This window comes from Phasianus colchicus, chromosome 4 (assembly GCF_987193195.1).
Source record: "Phasianus colchicus chromosome 4, bPhaCol1.hap1.1, whole genome shotgun sequence".
NCBI classification, from domain to species: domain Eukaryota; kingdom Metazoa; phylum Chordata; class Aves; order Galliformes; family Phasianidae; genus Phasianus; species Phasianus colchicus.
This window is the reverse complement of record NC_143439.1, coordinates 38,671,242-38,695,855: the sequence shown is the minus strand read 5'-3', so window position 1 is coordinate 38,695,855 and position 24,614 is coordinate 38,671,242. Positions and strand designations below refer to the sequence as shown.

At 43.2% G+C, this 24,614-nt stretch overlaps 1 protein-coding gene across 1 annotated transcript; it reads left to right on the top strand.

Moving 5' to 3' along the window:
• Positions 1–9,019: 9,019 nt before the first annotated feature.
• On the top strand, positions 9,020–24,513 carry FAM241A (family with sequence similarity 241 member A). The gene is made up of 2 exons (XM_031596940.2): positions 9,020–9,221; positions 19,967–24,513. The coding sequence occupies exons 1-2, from the start codon at positions 9,126–9,128 to the stop codon at positions 20,210–20,212; spliced, it is 342 nt and encodes a 113-aa protein (XP_031452800.1). The 5' UTR covers positions 9,020–9,125; the 3' UTR covers positions 20,213–24,513.
• The last annotated feature ends 101 nt before the right edge of the window (positions 24,514–24,614 follow it).

Here is a 24,614-nt window from a genome sequence, read left to right as displayed (position 1 = left end):
AAAGAACTTGGTACCTGGAAAGGGATCTGACTGCTGCAGAACATCAAACATATTTCTAATTCATGAAAAGGAAAAGCAATGAAATTTTTGAGAGTTTTATGATTTATCCCCGAAGAGGAATAAGAAAAAAAAGAAGCAGACCTAAGAAAGTGCTCTTACTGAGGTAGGAAGGAGAGGTGACAAAAGAGAGTAAAGGATGAGATTAAGACAGACATGCAGAAAGAGCACTTTAAGGTAATGAGACACAGACATCCTCTTAAAGTTTGGGGGCCCACTTGGTGCCAGGCTCTTGACCCAAGATCTCAGCAGAACAACACTGCTAATGAGCCACAGACGGATCTCTCTGCCATACTGCTCCAGGTACATGCATTCCCTTCTAGACTTCAGCTCAAAGGGAGGAGATCAGTGAACGCTCTTGGTTCTCCCTTCAGCCCTGAAGCTGTAAATGACAATGTCTTTTCTCACATCCTTCACCCAAAGGGAAAGGCTAAAAGCAAAGTTGAAGCCTACACACATTTCTTACAAGTCTACAGGTATGTCTTTGAACTCAGTACGCTTGTAAGCCCCATAATGTCTATATTTTTGTCTGCTTTGGTCAGTTAAAGGTTTTCTTACAATGCAATGCATTATTTGACTGCCATTTTGAAAGGATTTAGTGGTGTATCAGAGAATGGCACATGTACCACAAACATAAGTAAACGATTGCATAAAACAGTGAAAACCATAGTTAAAGTTCAGGGCAGCTTTTTAGCATGAAACATCATAATCTTATACTGTGATCTGCAGGAGTGCATCTCTACAAAATGCTAAATATTTCAGCTGACAGCAAGATAAGACAATCAGATAGGAAAAACAGTGAATTCTATTTGAAAGTTAAGGATTGTAAAACTTGATAACAATTTCAAAGTGAAGGAAGGAGGCTGCAGAGAAACTGAATTGAGCAAGTAATTTGAACTTAAACAGGGTTTAGTTTAATTTCACAGTACTTCTCTTTCCAATTGTAAAGATCAGAAGCTTTATTAGATAATGTATTTGGGAACATTTCAGCATAGGCATTTCTTAAAATTTCTAACATTTCCTTTTAAAAATAATTCTAAAATAAAGGACATTTTGCTTTAGACAGTCAAGTTTTGCTGCTTTGGATCAACAAAAGTTCTCCTTACTTTGCATGGTCATACCCTCAGTCATACAACAGCAACGAAACTGACAGGGAATTTCTACAGTCATTGCTGAACTTCCATTTGTAGCCTTGCAGGCAGAGTAGCACTTTTGAAATAATCACTTGCAGTGTAAAATGGCTTGCGTCACATCTATGGCTTCTAGTGCTAATTGTACTTAGAACGGCAGGGTACAGAAGGAAAAGCTATAGGGTGTTAAATGTGCCCAAGGTCATCATACACTTTAAACAAAATGTTGAATGAACACCCAGGACATGGGTTTGACAGCTTGCCTCCTTCTTGACTAGTTGTATTAACTTAACGAGCTTCCATCTCTTAAAATTAACTTCCCTAATTAATTAATTGTCTAAATTGAACAACTATTGGAACACGTTTGGTCAGCAAGGCCAGTCTGAAGGGTTGGTGTCCATGAGAACTGACTGGAATAAGCTGTCTTATTCTGAATGTTCCAAGGTAGCTGACCAGAGTGGAAAATAAAATCTTAAAAAAAAATAAAGTTACTTTACTCCAATACTATTATGTTCTGATAAATTTTAGAATCAAAACCTATGTAGTTTTAGTCATCAACAAGGGAGGAATAAGGACATCAAAAAGAAAATGAAACTTAGCTGTTAGAAAAGCTTTTCAATACCTTTCTATTCCATTGATTTTCCCCTTGGAATTATTCATTTTCTTTCATCTTGCTCTCCTCTTTTCATTTTTTAATAAGCAAAACTGACATGGAGTGCTGGAGCAGTCATACTGTTCTTCAGCAGCAATAACTTCACTCCATTCTCTTTGAATGTCTCCCCTGAAGTACAAAAAAATCTGAAAAGGCAAAAAATCCTGGGATACTTTACAAGCTAGAAGGGTCTCATTCATTTATCACAAACTTCACCAGCTTCTCATAAGTTATCTGGGCACTGTAACATTTTCATTGTATCTAAGCAAAAACTCTAGCGGAGCCAAATCATGACCTCTGAGTTGCTTTGCTGTGGTTTAACCCGGCTGCTAGCTGAGCACGGTGGTTCATGCACATGTATAAATGAATGTATATAACAAGTGATGCACAAGCAATTGCTAACTACCCCTGACTGATGCCCAGCTAGCACGCCCAAACAGTGGAAAAAGAGAGAGTTGAACACCCACCCCCTTCAAAACTCCTTCCATACAATGACTGATGGTATGGAATAACCCTTTGGCCAGTTTAAGTCAGCTGTCCCAATTCTGTTCCTCAACACTAATGTAGAAGAAAAAAAAAGCAAAGTAAAAGAAAAAAAAAAAAAGAGGCATTTCAAAGCAGAATTTATGCAGTATTCTCCATATCAGAATAGATAATATTTAAAACAATTTGCTTGGGAGATGAGGAACAGAAAGGTTGATAGCCGTTAACAACTCAATTATTTGGGATTTGCTTGTTGGTGTTTTTGTATGGGGGGGGGGTTCCTTCACATTTCTGAGTTTCTCTTTTCCTTCTTACTGTGTTTGTCTTTTGTTGCCCCAAGGAGAAATTGCAGTAGCAATAGTTACTTCTTTACATTTCTTTAATTAAATTCTGGAAAGCGACAGATGCTTACATTTGCAATCTCCATAACCCTTAATAAAGCACAAAGGAGTTAATCATACAATAGGAGTTAGTTTACTTTGAATCCAGGCTGGAGGAGTGTTAATTATGTCTTACCATTTAGATGAAATGTAGCTTGCCATCAGAATCTGTGCAGCATTGTTCTGCATAGTTTTTTCATTCCAGTAGAAAATTATGAAATTTTAGTTCTCTGCAGATGAAATTATTAAAGACTTGACCTGTAATAATGTCTTCTGTTATATTGAATTACACCACATAGACAGCTAAGGCTTAGAGAAACAGGAGAATTTCAAAGGCTAATGCTTTGTATTACTTTTAACTGGACTCAGGGGTTCTTTATGTGCCCAAATATATGAATATGTATTTCTGGGAATTTTAACAGGCATCTCAGGACACTTTCAAAAACCACGGCATGAGTTTATCTGCATCCTGAGTTGCCTAAACACTTTGTGACTACAGCTTTCCAACGGTAGTGCAGTGTTAATCAAAGCAAATGTTAGGCAGCTGTTGGGGCATATACACAAATGCTGGCTGACTTCTTTACCTTTACCTTCTATTTGATTCTAATAGTCAGTAGTGCAGCTGGGATGCAGATTACTTCCGGGGTCCATCCTCAGGCTGACAAGATGAGCTTTATCTTTTTGTACCCTACATGTGATTCCTCTAGGAAGGACACGAGGGCACATGGAACCAGCTCTCCAGTCAGGTCCCACTCAAGGAACCTAGGCACACACTGAAAAGAGATCCTAGTCAGATGGACGTGTCCTGCTCAGACTCTCTGTCCCACAGGATAACTACCTGATACCCACAGGGATTGGGTCATTGATGAGCTGCAGATCAAGAACTTTATTTAAATGAATGATTTAACAAGTACTTTTAAAAATCAAATATATTTAAGGAAATCTTGCTATGCTTGGGGACAAATATCAAAGAAGAGAGATAAATTACCCATTATGAATTATTCACAACATTTTTCTAGAAATTTAAAATTAGTGCAAGATAAAGACCCTAATTTATTACTCCTTTCCCTGAAGCATGAGAGTATGTGAGAGCTTCAAATAATGAGGCTTTGTTAAAATAGGATTTTCTTAAGTTTAAAGCACATCGCTTAGGCCTTTATTAACAACTCACTTGGATGAACTTTATCTGATTTGTAGTTATGTTAATTATAGAAAGTGAAGTTGGATCCATGTAAACTGAAGTCTTCAGCAAACATAGCCCTGACTCATCAGGCTTCTCTTGAGTCTCATGCACACACACACACAGGCTGCTATTGTCAGAAAATTAAATAAAAAAAAAAGGGCAGGGAAAAAAAAAAAAAAGGCCCAGCCAAGCTAAAAAAAAACAGAACACAAATTGTGTGTTTTTCTGTTTGGTCTTTCTCCTGATGTCTGTTGATTTGATCACCCAGGGTACCAGGAAGCATCCTCAATTAAATACATTCATTCAGGCCCTTCCTCTTCCTTTTTTCCTGTCCATCTCATGCTTATATAAATGCACTATTTGCTTGAGAATAATTGGTTACCACAGTTAATTTTGCTTGCCTAGATGCTAGAGATTTCTATCAGAAACTGAGACAATCATCCCCAGTTTAATCAGAAAGACCTTTCCTGCTGCCACATACCTGGCATCCCCTCTGTTCTTTCTGCAATTGTTTTATAGACTCAGAAATACCTAACATCATAATTCATTTGCCCACATGAGGTTTAACACATGCCCACATAGCCTGTAAAGCACCCTCGTATTCTGGCCTGTCCTTGCTTACACTAGGACTAAGGACTACATGAAAGAAATCTTGGGGCTTAGTTTTAGTCTAACAAATCTTACATCACAAACCCATAGCTATAATCAAGTCATTTGAATCGGAAGGGACCTTTAAAGGCCATCTAGTCCAACTTCCCTGCAATGAACAGGGATACCTACAGCTCCATCAGGTTGCTCAGAGCAGTATTTGTTGAAGTGCCCATAGCTTAACTACCCCTGCCCTCAAAATAATGGTAATGTTTCACGTAAACCCAGAGAGATTCTCAATGGATGAGGGGAACTGCAATTTAAAGCTGAGGATGAGCTCACAGATCCGTAATGTGCAGCACTCAGCACCAGTTCGCATCTCCCTGCTCTCATGCCAAACACCTCAAGCCATTTGCTTCTGTGCCTACGATTCAAAGCACTGTCCTGGTTTAGATTCAAGAAAACTGCTCATGGGACAAGGCTAGAAATGATCACACGCCTTTTGTAATACTTGGCTGACAAATTTCCACCCAGAGAAGTGTCTGCTCCATAGAAGGAAGAACTGGGAAGGCAATGGGCCACCATGGAAAGCCAGGAGGGCCCTGTGGAACCAGTATGGTTTACACATGGGTTTGTGCCGTAGAGGTGAAGCATCATTTCAGTAAACTGTTAGGCTTATTTCACCTAGCAGATAAATTGGGGTAGCAATTTTATTGCTGTTGAACACAGCAAAAAGGACTGTAAAAAGAAAAGGCTTGTATGACTGAGGAGAGCAGCTAGAAGTATGAAATCTCTGTGTGACACCAAGTAGCAAATTGGACTCGTGCATCCAATGTCCTGGAGTAAACAAATGAATAAATACAATGCTACACTGTCTATCTGTGTCCAAAGTATTTTGGGCCTGCTTGGAGCTTATTTTAGGGAGAAATAAATGCTTAGAGAGGGCTCATTGCAAGAAAAAAGATCAAATCTCTCTTTTCAAATGGTAGCAAAAAAGAAAGGTCATAAGTTAAAATATAGCAAAGTGAGTGAAGTAAGCAAAATAAAGATTAGCTAGGTAAGGGCAAAGCTGCACTGGGATCACGCTGTAACTCTACCAGATTTTCAAACCAGGACCTAAATTTTGCTTTCTTCTGTAGGGTTAGTGGAGGTGAATATGGTTGGCACAAGCACACTCTGCAGAAACTCAGGCTGGTCATCAAGGATGATAAATGAACTTAACCTAATAGAATGAAATAAAAAGGGGAAAATTTGGATTTGATACTAAGAGAAGAGCTTTTTGTCAAATTTTTTTATGTGAAATATGTGAAATAATACGAAAGATAAATGGCAGAACGCACTTGGGACATAAAAAAAAAATCAGACTGCTGAATGCATTTGCAAAGGTAGAGTAGAAAACCACCTCTGATGCCTGGGAATATTCCAGGTGACCTTTTGTGATAGATCTTCCCCATTAATGTTTTGTTTCTCCTTTCTGATCCCCTGTATATGAGTTCACATATATTTTGCTTTGGCCCCCAAGTGAGATTGCATGATATATTTCAACTGTTGGAGAATAGCGATCGCTAATGGGAGCTGATCTTCCATGTTCCTTTGTCATTATACATGGAAGAAAAAGGAAGCAAATTAATGGTTTCATTTCATTTTCATTCAGTATACTCTAATATATTTTCATGTTTTGAATTCCAATTTCTCCCAGTTCATATTGTAGCCCGTATTGGAAAAGCCATTTCTTGTGTTTCTTAATATGCTTTAAGGATCTAGGGAAATTACAGAATTTAGCAGCTTTACTTCAGAAATCCATGTAAGAGCTACAGTGACCACCATAAGCTGCATGGTCATACTGGACAAATTGTTTGAGAGTTTAGGGAATTTACTTATATTAACATCTGGAATATAAAGTAGATAAAACCCATCAGAGAGTTGGAAATGTTTCATTTATCAGTAAATCCATTAAACTCTACTAAACCACATTGACCCCTTCCCAGTTATGACAAAAGTTTCCATTACCAAAGGTTTAAAGAACCTCTGTTTTTTCCAAGCCTTTTAATATTTAGATGAACTCTGGAGTTTCAAAAGATTCGGGATTAAACTCTGCACTCAGCAATCTGACTGAATCTCATATTGAATTCAGTTTGGTCTGTTAGTTGCATATAAAATAAAGAAAGAATAAAAAGTGAGTTGCTTTCTTTTTTCTTTTTTTTTCCTGAGTCCTTAACTACATATTTATGGCAGAAAGTCAGCCAGGCTGATAAGAAATGGCACGTTGTGAGCAAGTACAAACTTGGCTCATCCTCTGTCCCAGTCCTTTCTGAGACTCCTTCTGGGGGTTGTTTAGTGTTAACATGGCCTCCAAGGCTCAGCTGGATTGGAGCAGATGCAGGATATGCCACTCACAAAGCTGTTCAATCAGTTAGGACACAAGACACGATTTTAGGTTGATTATAGGTGTTTGTGCTAGTCCACAGTGCCAACCCATCAAAAAGTGTTGACCTGTTGGAACCAGGAAGGTGTCTCACATTTCTGTGTTACACAGCTATACCCTTTTCAATCTAAAGCCCTGATGCTGGTTGCATCGCATCATCAAACCGCTGACCCAGGCTTCTTAGAATCATAGAATCACAGAATGGCTTGGGTTAGAAGGGATCTCAAGGATCATCAAGCTCCAACCCTCCTGCCGCATGCAGGGCTACCAACCTCCATTTCTAATACTAGACCAGAGTTTCATCTTGGCTTTTGTGCTTCAGAGAAGGAGTGGGATGGGAAAGTCCTGAGGGCCAAGCAGCTGAGATCCCACAGAGCAGCTCACTGCCCCAGCCCCTGCAGTCTGCAGGGGCACGAGTGAACGCCAGGGAGATGGACAAGGGAAGAGAGTGCAGGATGAAAGGGATGTATTGTGCCAGGTCTTCTGGCCCTTGGGCAACTAACCCAGTGTAAGCACTCTGTTCTGTCTGCATGTGATCTCCCTGCACATCTTTCCTCAGTGCCTTTGATCCCACTGCTGAAATACCGCCCCTGCAGTCAGCATGGCACTTGGCCCCAGGATGTCTTTGAACCCTGGAAGCCAGATGAACACTCTCCAGAAATATCCCTACAGCACAGTATTCTTTGCCAGGCAACTACTATGGCTGCAGCCAGAAAGCATAAGCCTGGCTAGAGCTGTTACCACCACTGTGGTCTGGTTCAGAAAGGCTGGTGTAGTTGGCCTGGTGTGCTTGGCCTAGGACTGAGCAAAGCTGCAGCACTCAGTCTTCCTCCTCTTGAACCTCACATTTTTCCAGAAATCCCATCAATTACAGATCTTGTCAGGAGATTCTGACTCTCCTTAGTGACCTCCAATTGATAAACGATTAAAAGGATCCCTCTTCACCCCTTCGGAGATGTTCTGTACTGTGTTACATGCAAAACAAAGGGATATTCTTCAGAATCTACCCTTCAACTTGCATGTCAGCAACTTACTTGGGCCCACTGGCACAGGCTGCCCAGGGAGGTGGTGGAGTCACCATCCCAGGAGGTGTTCAAGAATGGTGTAGATGTGGCACTGAGGGACATGGTTAGTGGGCACGGTGAGGGTGGGTTGGCATTGGATGCAATGAACTTTATGGTCTTTTTCAACCTAAATGATTCTATTGACCCTAAATAGCTTTTTGCTCATCAGTAAAATAACAGTGGAATTTATACTGGCATTTTCTGAGATGGATAGTGGGAGAAGGCACCATGGGCTGGGAGTCAGGGGGCTTGGAGGCTGGGAAACATCGCTCGGTGATCTGTGGTGGCCCTGTCTGGAGGAGGAGCACAAGGGGCCGGGCTCATGGCACCGGTACCACTGTGTGCCTGCTGGCTGGCCCGTCCAGCCCACGGCCTGCCAGTCGGTTGGTCTACACGTGGGCCGGCGCTTTCAGGAGACGTGCTCCCTGTTAGCCTGAAGGCGTGACGGCTCCGCGACAGGCGGGGTGCTTCTCTGCGGTGGTTTTCGGTTTGCTGCTGTTCGATAACGGCAGGAAAAGCAAAAACGTGGGTGGAGTGCAGACAAAAAGCAGCGGGGTCCGCACCCATCTAATAGAAAGTCGGACCAAATTCATACAAACGCTCCACTTCCACCGAGCCCAGCTGTCACGCAGCGCCTCGGGTAACGGCTCGTGGGAACGGAGCCCAGCCCTGCAGCCACGGTGCTGGGCCGTCAACAGGAGCACCCACAGGTGCCCAGGCGCTGCAGGGGCAGGGACACGGCGCGCCGCACCCGCTGCCGCCTCCCCTCGGCCCCACTCCGGGCTTCAGGAGCGGGCTGGAACCAACGTTCCGGTAGCGCCCGGCTCGCGTGCTCGCGGCTCTCAGCGCAAGGTCCGCGCTCGGGCTTCGTGTTTGCGGCAGCGCGGCGCGGCTCTCAGCGGGGAGCGCCGACCCGAGGCGGGACCGCAGCCCAGCGCCCCTCACCGCCGCGGGGCCGCGACTTGGCCCTACACGGGCGGCTGCCGCGGGGCCCCGCGCCGAGCCCCGCCCCGCCGCGAGGAGGAGCCGCCGCCGGCCGGGAGCGTGCGGCTCCGCTCGGCGCTGCGGGAGGAAGCGGCGCTCCCTCCTCCTTCGCCGCCGCCGCCGCCGCCGCCACCCCGGCGGGGCTCCCGCCAGCGGCCGCCCCCGCCGCCCGAGGAGCCATGGGCTCGGCGGCCGAGCTGCCGCCGCCGCCCGGGGACCGCGAGCGGGAGGCGGGGGCGGCGCCCGTCCGGTACCGGCGGAGCCCGGAGGAGCAGGTCGGTGCCGCGGGACGGGGTCGGCCGGGGCCAGCGGGAGGGAAGGGCCGGGCCGGGGCTGTCCCGAGCGGAGGGAGCGCGGCGCGGGGCGGAGTGCCGCTCAGCGAGCGATCGGTCTGCGAGGCGGCGTCCGCGTTGTGTAAGCCATGAGAATCGGTTCTCTGGAGTTCCCGCAGCCGTGCCCGCGGCTCCCGCGGCGCGCCGCCCACGGCTTTGCTCTCGGTTAACGCGCTGTCGGGAAGCTGACCCGCAGCCAAACGGCCGTGCGTGGCGGGCGGGGCCCTCGGGGCCGTCCAACCCCGGACACCGCGCGGCGCGGCGGGGCCGTCCCGCACCGGGCAGGGGCCGGCCCGGGAGCGCGCTGGGAGCGGTGGGCGCTGTCGCCGTTCCTGGTAACCGGGCGCCCTTAGGAGCGTGCCGCCGGTTCGTCTGCCGCGTTGTACGGAATTTATTGGAGCTATGGCAGAAATTGATCGGTTCGTTTCTGGGCTCGCCTCGCCTCTTCTCGGCACGCGTGTCGGCTGCGTGCCGGCAGCGGGCCGTTCCCTTCGGGCGCGGGCGGAGCCGCGTGCCTTCCTCGTTGCTGGTTGCGGAGCGGCTCTCCCCGGCGGTGCGCGTGGCTGCCTGGCTGCAGCACGGGCTGCTCGGTACTCGGACAGCGGCGCCGTGCCGAATGCCCCTTCATGGAGCCCGTGGTGAGAAATATACTTCTGTTTCATGCTTCGGTGTAGTGATCCATTGCGAATCTCTTGAGACGGCAACGAGAGAGAAAGGTACCGCGGCTGAGATCCGCACATGGGCGAGCGGAGCCACCGGAGTACATCCCAAACTGATGTTCAGACAGTTTCATTTAGTTTGTTAATTACTTCTGTGGAAAAGTCATATAAAAAAGTTATGCCTGCGCTGAACCAGAAAGCTGGCAGCAGCTGAATGTGTGGCAGCACCCAGCACACCTGTGTGATCTCACGGCCGGCAGTGTGGTGCTCCTGAAAGACACTGGGCTTAGTGGATTCCTCTGGTGACTGCATAAGGCTGTGAGTCTGTCTCCAAGCCTTTCAGTGGGGAAATGGAGCAAGCAGGTCACATACCCAGCATGGGAGCGGGCTAGCTGCAGCTCCTTGCAACACAGGGCAGTAAGGATGTAAATAATAATGTGTGTGCCCTTTAGTGTCTTTTTTTTTTAAATAAGAATAACCTTTAGGGAGTCTATTTTTGAAATGCCAAACTCTCTAGGTTTGATACTGCATTGAAGGTGGTGGCAGTAAGGTCAGCATGGACCTGTGTAATGAAGTCCGTTTCTGGAAGAACAGAAGGACGTGTTACTAAATGTAGAGCACAGCCTGTGGAACTCATTATTGCAGTAGGCTATAAAATTACCTACCTTGGTGATTAGATTTAGAAGCTGAACAGGATGGTGATGTGATTAATATTCTCTGTGGGTTTGCGTACAAAGATGAGGATGGTTACCTGGATGGTAGTCTTTGAAGCATGGAAGAACTGGGGTCATAGTCTTCTATTTTATTACCGCTGCAGGTGTAATTATCTTATAAGCCTTACTGGGTTAAAGCACAAAGTAAGAATAGACAGGTGAAGTACGTGAAGTGTGTAGTAAGAAAAGATGAGGCAGAAGCCCTGTGTTAGAGGATACAGCGGTGTCAGCCAGGAGGTGAGCAGGCCTCATGGTCCCCATGCGAATGTGAAGAAGCTGTGGGAGATGCAGTGCACAGCCTTGCACTGTTTCTAGGTGCTGCAAGCAGTTAGGAAAGAGGCTTCCAAAAAGTGCCTACTGTGTAGCTAAAGCATGAGAATTATGTTCTACGAGCAGAAGAAATGAGGGTAGATTACTTGTGTAGGTTGTAGTGGCTTTACTCTCTTGTAATCAAAGTGTAAGGCAATGGCAGAATTCCAGGTTGCTTTGCTGAAGGCAGGATTTCCACCTCAAATTGGTTGAGGATAAACAGAATCCAAAGCGTTGTTAGACAGCTGAACTGAAACCATCACTCCCTCCTGGAAGATGTCTAAATGTGGAGTTAATATGCAATACATGTGTTCACAAGTAGATAAATTAGCTTAGACAGTCACCTTATTAACCTGAGCTTCTAACCTTTTTGAATATTTTATTGTAATTTTGAATAACATTTTATCTCTATAAATGGAGTATTTTATCTTATAATAGGTGGATTGAGATCTAGAGGGACTATTCAGCGGCCTTTCAGTACTTGAAGCTTACAAGAAGGAAAGGAAGCAACTTTTTACACAGTCTGATAGTGATAGGACAAGGGAGAATGGCTTTAACTAAAAGAGAAGAGATTCAGCTTAGATGTTAGGAAGAAAATTTTCATTCAGGGGGCAGTGAAGTGCTGGAACTGCTGCTCAGAGAGGTTGTGAGTGCCCTATTCCTTGAGGTGTTCAGGACCAGGTGGGATGAGGTCCTGGGCAGCCTGACTTGGTGGGGGGCAACCAGCACACGGCAGGGGGTTGGAACTGGGTCATCCAGTTGGAGGCTTAGAAGGAAGTACCTTGCAACCTAAGCTATTCTATGATTCCATTTTAAATGTTTTTTTTGGTGTTTCCCATTGAGAATTATTTTAAAGGAAGTACAGATGTCTTAGCTGGTGGTTTTCAAATCCTGATTTTTTAAATTATGTTTCCAACATGCTGTATCACTGGTGTTTCTACAGTGTGGAAAGAAAGAGCAGAGACTGTTGAAAGGATGCTTTCAACAGCTGCATGGTCTCTCTCGTGTAAATGCCGTGTTGTTCATGGGACTATATAATTTTAGTCACAAGTCAGTAGAGGCCAAGAATGTTTTAAATACACTAGTGTACATGGAAACTGTGGTGCCTAAGGCTAGAAACTTATTGCTAAGTTTCTTATTTATTCTATGCTGAGATAATCTGAAAATTGTAGGCTTCTCCTGCTTGTAGCTGTTAGGATTTGTTTCTGAACTGAAAAGAGCAATACCTGGCTGGATGGCGTAATCCAAAATTTGTTCTGGATCTACTAACACCTTATCTTTACTGTAAAGGTTCCTAGCTGTGTACTAGTATCTTATAAAGACTTTCTAAAAGGCATTATCACAGAATCATAGAACGGCTTGGGTTGGAAGGGACCGCAGGGATCATCACATTCCAACCCCCCACCACAGTGAGTCTTCTGTGAGTTGACAGTGTTTTGAGAAGAAAATAAAAGTAAGCAAAACTTTCAGACATAGCTGTAGCACATACAAGAGATAGCATAGTATGCCCTGCTTTTATAATATGAAGATCCTCCTAGCTCAAAGACAAAAGTGCCTGGAGATAGAAGTGTACAGAAATTTATTCTTCCTCAGAGGAAGGATTAACCATTGCTCTGCAGGAAGTCAGAGGGTTAATACCATGCTGAATGTACCACGGGTTGTACCTTTTTTCTGGCTTCAACTGACCATTTTTAGTGGGGAAACTTATCCTGTGGAAATTACGTGTTGAGGTTGTAAGGAAAAGATTGATTGGAAATGACTTGTGGTCTGATCTCTGGCGAAGATTTTAGCACGGTGGGGATCAAGGTACAGGTACAGCAGAAGATTAATTCCCCGTGTTTTAATATAGGCTTATTTTTTGATTCCCACTTCCTTCTCTGCTGGGACTGCAATATGGTTTATCAGCTAAAGGCTGTATTGCTTTTGGAGTTTTATCTGCTCTGCACATGCAGAAGTTCATCTCCTGGAAAAGCCTTTTCATCTCCCTGACACACAGCTGCTCCTGGTGGGTAGAAGTTTGTTGCAGCAACCGTTGATCCTAAACTTCAGTTGCCGTGAAAGCTGAATAAAGCTAATACGTTGCTGTTGACTTTCTTATGTTGTTGCTTGTTTCTATAGCAACATCTTGGTTCTGTTTTATAAGCAGTGATGTATAAATTTTTGCTGTGAAATAAATGTTAACTCAATCTTCATTTTGCAAGTTTTCATTGTAAGTCTTTGTTTAAGAATGCCACTTTTATTGATAGCTATTGTAAAGTAGTTTGGGTAGTAGTAAAGTTTTGTAGAGTCATTTTATTCCGCGCTTTTTGATTTTGCTGTTTACTTTTTTTTTTTCCTCTCTCCAGAAGGAAAAAAATGAACTTTTCATCACCTTTTCATCTGGAAGTGATGTATGACTGTCTTTTCCTGCTTTTCTAATCTATCAATCCTTTAATATTTAAATATCAGGTTAAAGTTAGCCTGGAGAAATGAATCTGATTGATGTTCTGCAGGCAGTTTAAGAAAGTTCGTTTGCTTAATAGCGTGTTGGCTGAGTATCAAGATCGTTTTACCACTTAGTCACAGGGCCGAATGCTAGACTTTGGTTTCATGCTAACAAATAATGCAAACAAATACCATTCTCTTCCTGCTACAGTAGAAAAGGAAGAAAATCAGATTTCCAGTGAACCTATTTGCTCTTCTTGAGCACATTAAAGTTTGTCTGTGGCTATACACTGCGCAGTCAGCTGTTTGAATACAAGGAAAATTGGGTATGTTGTGCTTCCCTGATCTCTGTTACCTGTTACATGCAGATGTGTGCAATGGTTGTACCAAACAGAAACTGGTCTCTTGTTTTGGAGTGGAAGGGAACTTGTGGTTTCTTTTGGCATGGTTTCTGTCACCTGCCTGCTTTCTTCTCTTATTCTCTAGATTGAGCTCGAAGTGTTTTTAGTTTTAGTTTGCGTCCTCTAAAAGAGATGACTTTGTGAGGTTGCCTTCCAAACATCAGTGTCTAGCTTTCAAAAATACTGGAGTATGTTTTTCATTAAGTACCCATGTTGTTGAAGTCACATCTTAGTGGCTTTTTGACATCGAAGTACACGTGGTTGTCAGCTATCACATACGCCACCTGTCCCTTGGAGAAAAAATAACCATGAGTGAAGTAAAGTAGATAGCGAGCATTTAAATACTGAAGAAGAAAATCCTTATGTTAGGAAAAAAAAAAAGAAAAAAAAAAGTGCAAGCATAGAATCATTAAGGTTGGAAAGGACCTCTAAGATCATCTTAAGTCCAATCATCAACCCATTTCCATCATGCATGTAGGTGATATCGTTGTGTTTCTTGGTTGCAAATGTTTTAATGTTTCATTTTAAAGTTGTTAATCGCATTTGTTATTAAACTCAAAAAGAGGTTCTTTTGTAACAAAAATATATACCTTAAACATGCAGTCTCCTTTTCTTTTATAATAGCAGATGTCACCAACTGCCACTTGAAGCATGTTAGAAGCAATTTGGAGACACTGCTGATTCTGTGGTTGAGGTGGACTTTATGGATTCCTTTTTCTCTCTCTTTTCCTTCTTCCTCATCAGCCCAGCAGCGTTTTTCCTAACTGTAAAATCACCAGCTTCTGGTGGGTGTAAAATCACCCACAGCACATGGAGAGCGGTTACTTTCCCAGTCTGTCAGACTTCTTTATCTTTCATTGCTGGAGATCATGTTTGCTCAACACTCTTTGAAGCAGCATAGGGGAGCTGGTAGGTTTGTGCTCAGCCTGGTGTTGTTGCAAAGAGCAAAGGAGTATTAGGATTTCTTGCATTTATTAATTGGGAAAAGTAGGATGAGGGATGTTGGTTGGTTTGTTTTGAATGAAGTTGTACCCTCAGAGTAATTGAATTAAAGAAAAAAAATTCTTTAGGTGAAACAGTTTATTTATGTTCACCTGCTACAGAACAAGGGCTGCTGAACTTTGTCCAATTATTTAACTCAAGTCAGTTACTTAGGATTTTATTACACACACACATATACGTGCACCCCACACTAAACAATCTCAAGATCTTTATGAAAAATGTGGGCCGTGCTGTTGCTTCAGCAGGTGAAATACCAGGAAGACACGATATAACTCGAATAGTTGCTCTTGTCACAGGGCTGTACTGAAGTTGCAAGGATGAGAAATGTTACAGCCACTTTGGAGCCATTCAGGTTCTGGTTCTCCATCTAGCTCAATCCTGTCTTTTTCCAGGTGGCCCCATAGCATCTCACTTATCACATTAGCCTGGTGGCAGGGAGCAGGTGATGAAGCTGGCCTCAAGGAGACTGGCAGGAGGCACCAGCATGAGTCACTGCTGTCAGACCACTTTTGCCCCCCAGGGATTGGAGCCTGGAGGGCCCCAGTTGATCCAGCAGGTGGGAGTCTGAGGGGCACGCAGAGTGGTGCTAGTTTAGATCTGATATGATCTATGTGTGGGCAGTGAGTCCACCGTGTCCAGACCATGTGGGATGCTGTGTGTGCTGCATGTGGGCAGCTTCTCCATCGCCTGCAGGGGAAAGTGCTGCAGCCCGGCTGCGTGCATAGAAGCTCCAGGCCCATCCCAGCAGGGCAGCGTAAGGACATCTGGGTGCTGTACAAAGGCAAAGCTCATGCTGTCCTTCAGCAAGTTAGTGGTGCTGACTGCAGAAAAGGAGAAATGCTAGCTCTGTAACTCAGCGCTCTCTTGAATTAACAGCAGAACTGTGCAGTCACATTGGCAATGTATGTGTCCCCTTCAGATCTGTGTCCTCCACGGTCTCAGGAAGCTGTTCTATACAGGCTGCAAATTTTCTGTGGTAGGAACTGAATGCTCTCAGCATTTTGAGGAAAACAGACCTTGAGCTGAATGCATTGTGCTTAGGTGGTTCAGGCAGGGATTGGCCTTGAGCAGTTGTGAGAAGTCCAGTGCTACTTTTGTCCATCTCTCCTAAGGAATAGCATATGAAGCATTTCCAAGGTCGTTTTTAGGAGGAGAGGTTGTCTTCCATGGGGATCTCTGATTTCTCTATATTGCCAAAACAGTCTTGCCCCAATGGAGATAAGTTCAAAAAGCTGCTGCTGTCAGGGTGGAGTGAGCGGCCTCTGCACGTCCTGTGGGAAACGCAGGCTCCATGCAAGCTGAGGTAGCTGTGGATTTGAGTGAATGTGATTAAATTTTGCCAAAAGCAAAAGCAGTGGTCAGAATACATATAATTTTGAGTCTTGCAGTGATGACAGACATAACTGGTAAAGCCACAGCCAGATATTCATTGGATTCAGAGAGCTGAGCTGACTTCACCTTTTCTGTTCTTCTAAAGCTTGCCCAGAGAAACATTGACTTACAAGGAAGGTTTTTCTCAGAAGCACTTTAGGGATGTGGGAACTTGTGCTCAGCATCTGCTTTTCAGAGACTTTTACCTGGGGAAAAAAAGTGCATTTGCTGGCGTCTGCCTCAGAGAGAGATGTGGCAGGTTCTCCTTACAGCATCTAACCTGCAGCCACACGGCCTGAGCGGCTGGGTACTTCTGGTCACAGCCTTTTTCAGAGTTTGGATCTTCAAGTTCTGACTTTTTGCCAGCGAACCATGGGACACAATCAGCAATGGCTTTGCAGATGGAAATATCTAATAGCTAGGGAGGGAAACTTGGGCACCAAGCATCTGAAAGGACAACTGAATACAGAGCACTTGGAGATCTGCGGTGGGTGTGCGCAGGACGCGGCCCACATGCATGCAGCAAGGAGCGTGACAGGACATGGGGCACTTCCCCTTTGGTTCTCTGTGAGAACTCTTGCATTTAGCTGTAAATAATTTGAAAAATAGAAACCAAGCACCACATGTTTAAAAAGGGAGAAAGTGTAAATATTATGCTATTAATTTGAATGTGCTAAAGGAATATAAACAGGCAATGAAGTTATATACAATGGCTTTGCATTTGTGTAAAGAATTTCACTAATGAAACTTGCTTAAGTGGGTGGATGGTCCCACTATGTGTAAAATCTAAACACATTTCTATGTTTTCCTGTTATGGCAGTGTCTTTCTAGTTGCAGGCTGATTTCATACATTAAATTAGCCCAATGGAAGTTAAGAGTCAGCTGGGAATTGTGCACCACCTGAAGGAAACCAAATTCTAAAAATGCTTTTGGTAATGTGCTCTTGGAAGAAAAAGAGGAGTTGTTTGGTTCTGAAGTTGTGCTGAGTGGTGCTGGCATGCCTGCGTGGCTCTGTGCGGTTTTACTATCTCATTAGAAGTTATTAAAAGAACTCTGAGCTGTCGTGTTAATGCTTATTTAATACTTGTTATTATTTAATACTTGTTATCCATCTGGGGTATTGTAATGTTACCGGTGCTCACCCTGCTGGTTCTGCTTTAGTCCCACTTCTGAAGGAACCTGCTTTGTCCAGCCTGTGAAATGATTATGCAATAGGGAAGAAAACTGCTGCCTGTGATTTACAGGCCATCATCTGTTTCCAGTTGCACTTGTTTTGGCAGAGTTGCCTGGAGCAAGGCATACTCAGCCTGAATCAACTGCAGTAGACTTTGAAGTTTTGCAAATTCCCATTATCTTTCTGAAAGCTTTTGTAATATGTCTAAAGCGTTTGGAAAATAGACTTCACACTTATTTTGTAACTAAGCATGTGCTTTTCAGTCTCCTTTCCTAGAAGCAAGCTTTATTTAATGGCTGTAGGAATTCATGACTCCACCCTTGTTTGAGAAGGAGAGGGTGAGCTGACATCTTCTGAAAAAAATAGAAAATAAAACCCCAAAGCACTGAAACGACATTGCTTCTGTACCCTGCTTTAACAGGCCTACACAAATTGTTGCTGTCAGCTTATCCAATCAGTATGACAAGGCCAGGGAAGTCCCAGATCACCTTGCAGAAGTGAGAGGTGCTCTCAGTGTAGGAACGTGCGGTTCTTGGTACAGCAGCTGGCCAGGTGACAGGGTGCTGATATAAGCATGCCCGCTGGTGTCCCCACCAGTCCTGTGCTCGGCTCACCCTGTGCCATGGCTTCTGGCATGTTGAAGAGTGCTGTTCATAATCCCGAGGCAAAGATGGGATTTGTTGTTGCCTCGTTTTTCCCCTCCTGGTTACACTGGCTGCTAGCTTGAAGCCTGAGCTGCTTCTCAAACAAATGTCATGGGTCTGCAGCTCAGCAGTGGTCCCATTGAGAGCTGCTCTCTGATCCCTCTTCCGTCCCATAGGTTTGTGCTCCCTATGGTATCTGAATGCAGGAAGCAAATGTATCCTTTTTGTTTTCCCTAATTGTTGCAATCAATATACCACTTAGGCTAATCATTTCATGTTTCTGCTCCGTCTCCCCGCAGTCTTTGAGGAAAGAGGAATGAGAGTTCCCATAATAACACTTGGCTCTCAGGACAGCAAGCATCCTGCCATCCGGACTCTGTTTTGTAAGCCTGAGATTGCCTCTCCCTTTCTTGAAAAAGCTGATCTTGAGACACTGGAATTAAAGAGAAATTAATGGTTACTTGAATGATGAGTACAATTAAAGGCAAAATGCTGAAAGCTGGAGTTTTCGTAGCCACTGGGGGAGGAAAATGACCTGTGCTTGAAAAGCAGGTTGAAAAGAGAAGAGGTGGGTGGCTGTCAGCACATGGAGTAAAATGCTGGAGCTCTCAGAGGTTAGACTCTTCTGTAGAACCGCAGTTGAATGCAGTATTCATTACAATTTAGGCTGCTTGTACTCTTCACATTTTGGGATTCAATGCTGAAACTTAAACCAAAATCTTTATGAATATGCAAATAAAAAATTGCCCAAGCACACAAAGCTGAGGGACTGTGTGCTGATTTTTTTGTATGTTTGGGGTTTTTTGTTTTTCAGCATCATGTGTGGCGGTTTGCCCAACCTTCAGTTAGCCAGAGGGTTACATATTGTGGCTTTAAGTACGGCTTAGAACAAAATATTAGCTTCCTTTTGTCTTCAGTGGGTGACTTTCTGCAGGAATGGGACTCCATCTATTATTTGCTGTCTATCAGAGAGCCCAGTGCTGCTATGGGGTAGAGTTTCTGTTTCTTGCTGAGTCTGTGCCATGTAACCAGGGGCACAGTATGGCATTCATCCTTGAAGACATAATTGAAGTTGCATGTTTGCTTTGAATCCAGGAATTGACTAATTGCACATGAGGTTTACAGACAATTTGTTGGACTTATTGATCAGCTGACTGAAATATTGATGAGTAGCTGCTCTTTGTGTTTTCATTGCTGCCTAATGGAAGGATTAGCAAACCTGCATCTTGAAAATGTGCTCAACTTGTTGTACCCAAACATAAGGCAATCAGGTTTTGTGCAATGGATCTCTGGACATTGGGGAACTAGAGATGGGATTTCAAGCTCTAATCTGGTTAAAATATACATGCTGAATCAATATCTTTGGTGCATGTTTTTTGCAGTGATACTTAACCATGTTATCTTCATCTAAAGATGTTCTTCTGCCTTGGTATGAATAAGCCCCGTGATTTTTCTTTTTGGAAACCCCGCAGAACTTGCTTCCTATCCCCTCTTTGTCTTTGTATCACCACTTTGTGTCCGTATTCCCTTGCTTGCCTTGGATTGGTTTCCACACCAATATCAAGATGGATGTTTGCCCTCTTCCATGTCTAATTCAGTGCCCTTCTGTCAGAGATGACAGAGACAGAGCCCTGCAGTTGTACTGTAGTGCAAAGTATTTGATAGTTCATGCTTACTAGTTCTGAATTGTTCCTGTGGTTCTGAAGGTTCTGTGGGAGAGCTGTACGCCCTAGAGTGGAACCTGGAAAGGAGACAGGCTGGCATGCTTTTGTTGTGTTACTTAAGTGTTCTGAGCGTGGATCAGTGAGTCTCATGCTTAACATTGTACCTGCCTCACAAGCCGTATCACATTTTCAATTTCGTGACATAAGGAGTGGCTTTTTTACATGTATATCTTATTTTTATAAATTAAAATGTAATCAGGTTGTTCACATGGATCATACTAATAAGAACTGATAGTACAATGTATTTCTTATTTTTGTCTTCTGTAGGTCCAGCAAGAACAAAGAAACCACGCCACAGAACCTGTAATAGACGATTATAAAAAGATGGGGACACTCTTCGGTGGACTGAACAAAAGTCTTATCAGAATAGGCTTCACAAGGATGTACTTTGGAGAACGGATAGTAGAACCTGTAATCGTTATATTCTTCTGGGTTATGCTCTGGTTTGTCGGCTTACAAGCTCTTGGACTGGTTGCTATTCTGTGCCTTGTCATTATTTATGTACAGCAGTAAGATTTTATAGATGCCCGTTGTTGGATTCTGTATTTTAACACTGTCAATCCACTGTCTCAGTGGGCATGGATGTTTAAGTAAATGGGTGGCATATCAAAAGTTGCAATGCTTCAAATTGTTTTTTGCTGAACTTTCAAGATTCGGTGTGAGAGGGACTAAAATTATGAATAACTGTGTCCAAAGTAATATACCCTTTTCTACACTCCTGGGGCCTTAGTCCCCCTATTGGCATTTTGTTTCTCCTACCCTCCCGATTCCTGCAATGTTCTTGTTTTTCATAATGAAAATTTCTTGTCTGGTTTGAAAAGGACACTTGATATGAGTATCCTGTTTCATTGTTGGGGGACTGTGTGCTGTTTGTTCTCTGAATCTGCATAATTTTCTAGTTTATTGCCAAAAAGCTAGGTTTACATGAGAGAGGTTTGCTAAGAAACCTTCAGTGATGAGTGCTCTGACGTGGAGAGAGCTTTGTCATGTAAAAGCATCTTTGCTTAGTACAGTTTATAGCGGGCTTTCCTCCAGGAAGTCAGGAATCCAGAAAACTGCTTGTATACTAGTGCTGGTGACTTCACACAAGACTTCAGCTGTTGTTTAGGGCTAGGGAGGAATCACAGTCCCGAATGGACGAATATAACTCTGCCTTGGTTTTGGAAATGCACTTAGCTGCTGCTGCTCTATTTTTTTCCTTGTTCTTCCCCACATCCCTCCTCCTGAAGATAAATATTTGGCTAACTCATGGACTTTGTAAGTAGTTATAACTGCAGTCTTGGGAATTTGCTGTTCCAGACAGTGCTGCTAGAATACTGTCTGCTTCCTCTGGGGTCATGCGTGAACAACCAGAGAGATAATAGACAGGAGCTGTTAACGCCTTCCTCATCAACTGCACTGTAGGCCAAATGCAAACTAAGAACTTGCATACATAAGCAAATCAGTCTTGTTTCCTCCTGCAAGACAAGAATGTAGTGAAATCAAGTGGCCATTTTATTTAGTAGCTTTAATTGACTAATTTCCAAAATAGGCAGTAAAATGCCTACCTATAATTGGATGGCATGGGCAATGCAAACTTGAGAACAGAACAGGATTGAAGAATAGGTGCAAGATTCTCTCTAGCTCCTTAGGAGCCACACCAAGGATGTACTGAATATTTCAGAGTTGGATGTGCACATTTAAAGGAAAGTAGTAAAATGAGACAGAATCTTTACTAAATAGGCTACTAATCTATTATTTGCTGTATATTACTTTTAGTAATAAATTTGACTGCAAATTTGACCTCATCTCTGTCAGAATGAAATTATACATTTACTTACAGATGTAATATAAATTGTAAAATTTACAAAATAACTACTTAAGCTTTTGCAATGATTTTTTTTCTAAATATTTTTATATTAGCAGCCATCAACAACAGATTGCTTGTAGTTGAAAATGCTGAGTCTTATCCAAAGACCTCTGAAGTTAAGTGTAGTCCTTCTGTAGTTCCTTTGTCACAACTGGATTTGCAGAACAGATTTTATGCCAACGCAATGGATCACGTTGCTTGCTGGGCTGTATTTCCACAGCCCTTGATCCCAGTCCTTACAGACTTTTCTATTAGAGAACTGATGGCTCTTTAGTGAAGCGAACAGCTCAGGCACCTCTAACCTGTGGGCCACATGCATACTGTGGCCCACCCCCTGCCACTATGCCAGAAAAGTCTCAACTTTTCTAACTAGTAGTTCTGTTGTGAGGAGCCCCTGTCCAATTGTTCAGATGGCTGTGGCTGTGAGTGGATCTGGGAGGCTCTGGTGAGCCAGTAGGACAGCATGCGTGTGAGACAGGGTGTGTCTGAATGGCAACCTGTGTTGACTGGCAGCTGGTTAAATAATCACACTGGTGGCAGGGAAGTGTTTGGCAACAGGAGGTGTTCCTACATACAGGGCTTTGTTGCTCACAGCTGGAACTCCAAAAGCAAATAGCAAGCACATGCTGGTGGCAGGAAGCTCTTTACTCAAGTGCCTATGGTAAACTTTGTCTTTTGTTTCGATCCCTTGGAAAGCAGAACACCTGTTTATACTGTTACGTATTTACATAGCTATACTGGTAGGTTTGAGTGTATTCTTTTCTTCTATAAGGGCTGTATTACAGAAGCATCTTGTCATTTAAAAAAAAGATCCTTCCTTTCTTCCCGCAATCAAATTATTGTTCAGAGAAACTCATCCAGTTCCTTTTGTCTTGTGAAGAAAGGTGTCAGTGTGATAGCCTCATTGCAGTACTACTTGTGTGAAGACTGTATTGTGACACAGCATGCAGTGTTTTCTTGACATGGTGATTTTGGTCTGCGTGTGGGTAACTGGGAACAATGAATTGAGGGTGTGACTGACAAGCTAAGGAAGCTGTTTATATGCATGTAACCTTTTATTATGTGTATAACTATGACTATTTCATTCATGAAGCCATTTAAGTTTTTCTTTTGAAGTTCATGCCTCTGTACTTGTGATGTATGGATAAGTGGGTTCTGAACTAAGGTTGTGTATGGTGAATGTTTGATACTGTTTCTCTTAAGGATGACTATTTACATCTTGTCCTTCACAGAAGATTTAAAATATTTTAAAACCCAAAAGAATATTTCTCTTAATGGCATTGACTGAAAGCAAAGAGGGGAAAAACAGTCCTGTCTGGAAAATACCCCCTCACTTTCACTCTTGTGGTTTAATACATTCCATTGTATATAAGAATTTGCATAGTTGTTCATTTGATTTTGGGTTTGGTTTTTTTTGTTTGTTTTTTGTTTTTTATGATTGCTGTTTGCAGGAAAGGAAAGAGGACATAAGGAATAAAGGACTGAGATATAATCAGATCCAGAGAATGGAAAATGGAACACAGTGAGGCAGTGCCTAAATGCAGGCATGTCAAACCCATGGCCAGCATATGGCTGAGCCCAGCCCATTCTGTGGCTGCCTCTGCCCCACCATCGTGGCAGTGGCTCTGCCCTGCTGAGCAGCCTGGGCACACACCCATCGCCCAGCAACAGCCAACATTGCTGTGTGATTGGCACTGTCTGGGCTGAAACCAGGCAGGCGGAGGGCATGGAGATGTGCCACTCAAGTGATGGCAAATAGGTTTATGCATTGCAGTACACTGGCTAAACACAGTCCTGTGAACAGTGAAAAATATGTGGCTGCGCTTTCCGTTGTGATAAAGGAATCTGAGGTATAGCGTTGCAATCAGAGACAACTCAAAAATCTGACTGTCTCTCTTTACCAGACTTACGTAAGTCTGGTAAGAAAAATACCCCTCACTTCACAATCATACTTTGTGTCATCACGTTTGGCAGTTCGTACATTTGTGAATAACTTTTCAAGAATGAAGCACAAGAAGAATAACATTTCATCAAAAATCCATGACAAATGCCCTGAGAGCTCACCAAGAATTGCAGCCACTGCCATCAAACCAGCCTGATGCATTAGTTTCACAAAAACAGGGTCAAATATCCCCCTCACTTTATGATTTTGTTGCCCTCTTTTTTATGTTTTCATAAAAAAATATTTTTAAGTTTAGTTACAAATATTAACTATGGTATGTATTTTATATGTGACCCAAGATAACTCTTCTTCACTCAGTGCGGTCCAGGCAAGCCAAAAGGTTGCATGTATGTATTTAAAGAGTTAAAATAAATCTAACCGTGAATTTGTGCCAAGAAGAGAGGGAAATAGGTAAACAGTCCTTGTATTGTGTTCTTCTTTCCATCTAAATTTAGTTCCACAGCATCAGGAACACCAGACATTCCCAGTGTATCTCTAGTTAAAAAGGAAAAGGTTAATTTAATTCAAGAAAAGGAAAAAAAAAAAAAAAAAGAAGAAGAAGAAGAAGAAAAAAGACAATTTTGCTTTTGTCTATATAGTTAAGATGGATAGTGTTGTTTATATTGGTATATATGATTATTAGAACTGAAAGCACCTTGATGTGTAGGACTGTATGAAGGAAAGATGTCCCCTCAGACTGCAATAAACAACCTGATGTAATTCCTGTTGGTCATTGTGACATCTCAAAAGTTTTTACATAACCTCTGTTTTTTAAAAGATGGACTCATTGGTACTGTTTCACACTTGATGCCTGAATGTCTGAACTACTGTGTACAGAGAAGAAGTGCTACACAATGGAGAGCGTTGGAGAACCTTGTTTGCACTGAAAAATCATTGCATTGAAACTGTCTGTTTTAAAAAGCAAAAATTGCGTTTCTTAACAACTCTGTATTAAAGTGAATCCTGTGGAAAGCACTTTGTTATCCTTTGTAATAAAAAGTATTGTCATCAGTGAGAACTGAATTCTTTGTGGTGCTTTGTTCAGGGCTCACACTTCTCAGATTTCATGGTAGGCCCAAATGAAATGTGACAGCTTTCAAATTCCCCCCAGAAATCAGTTGTTG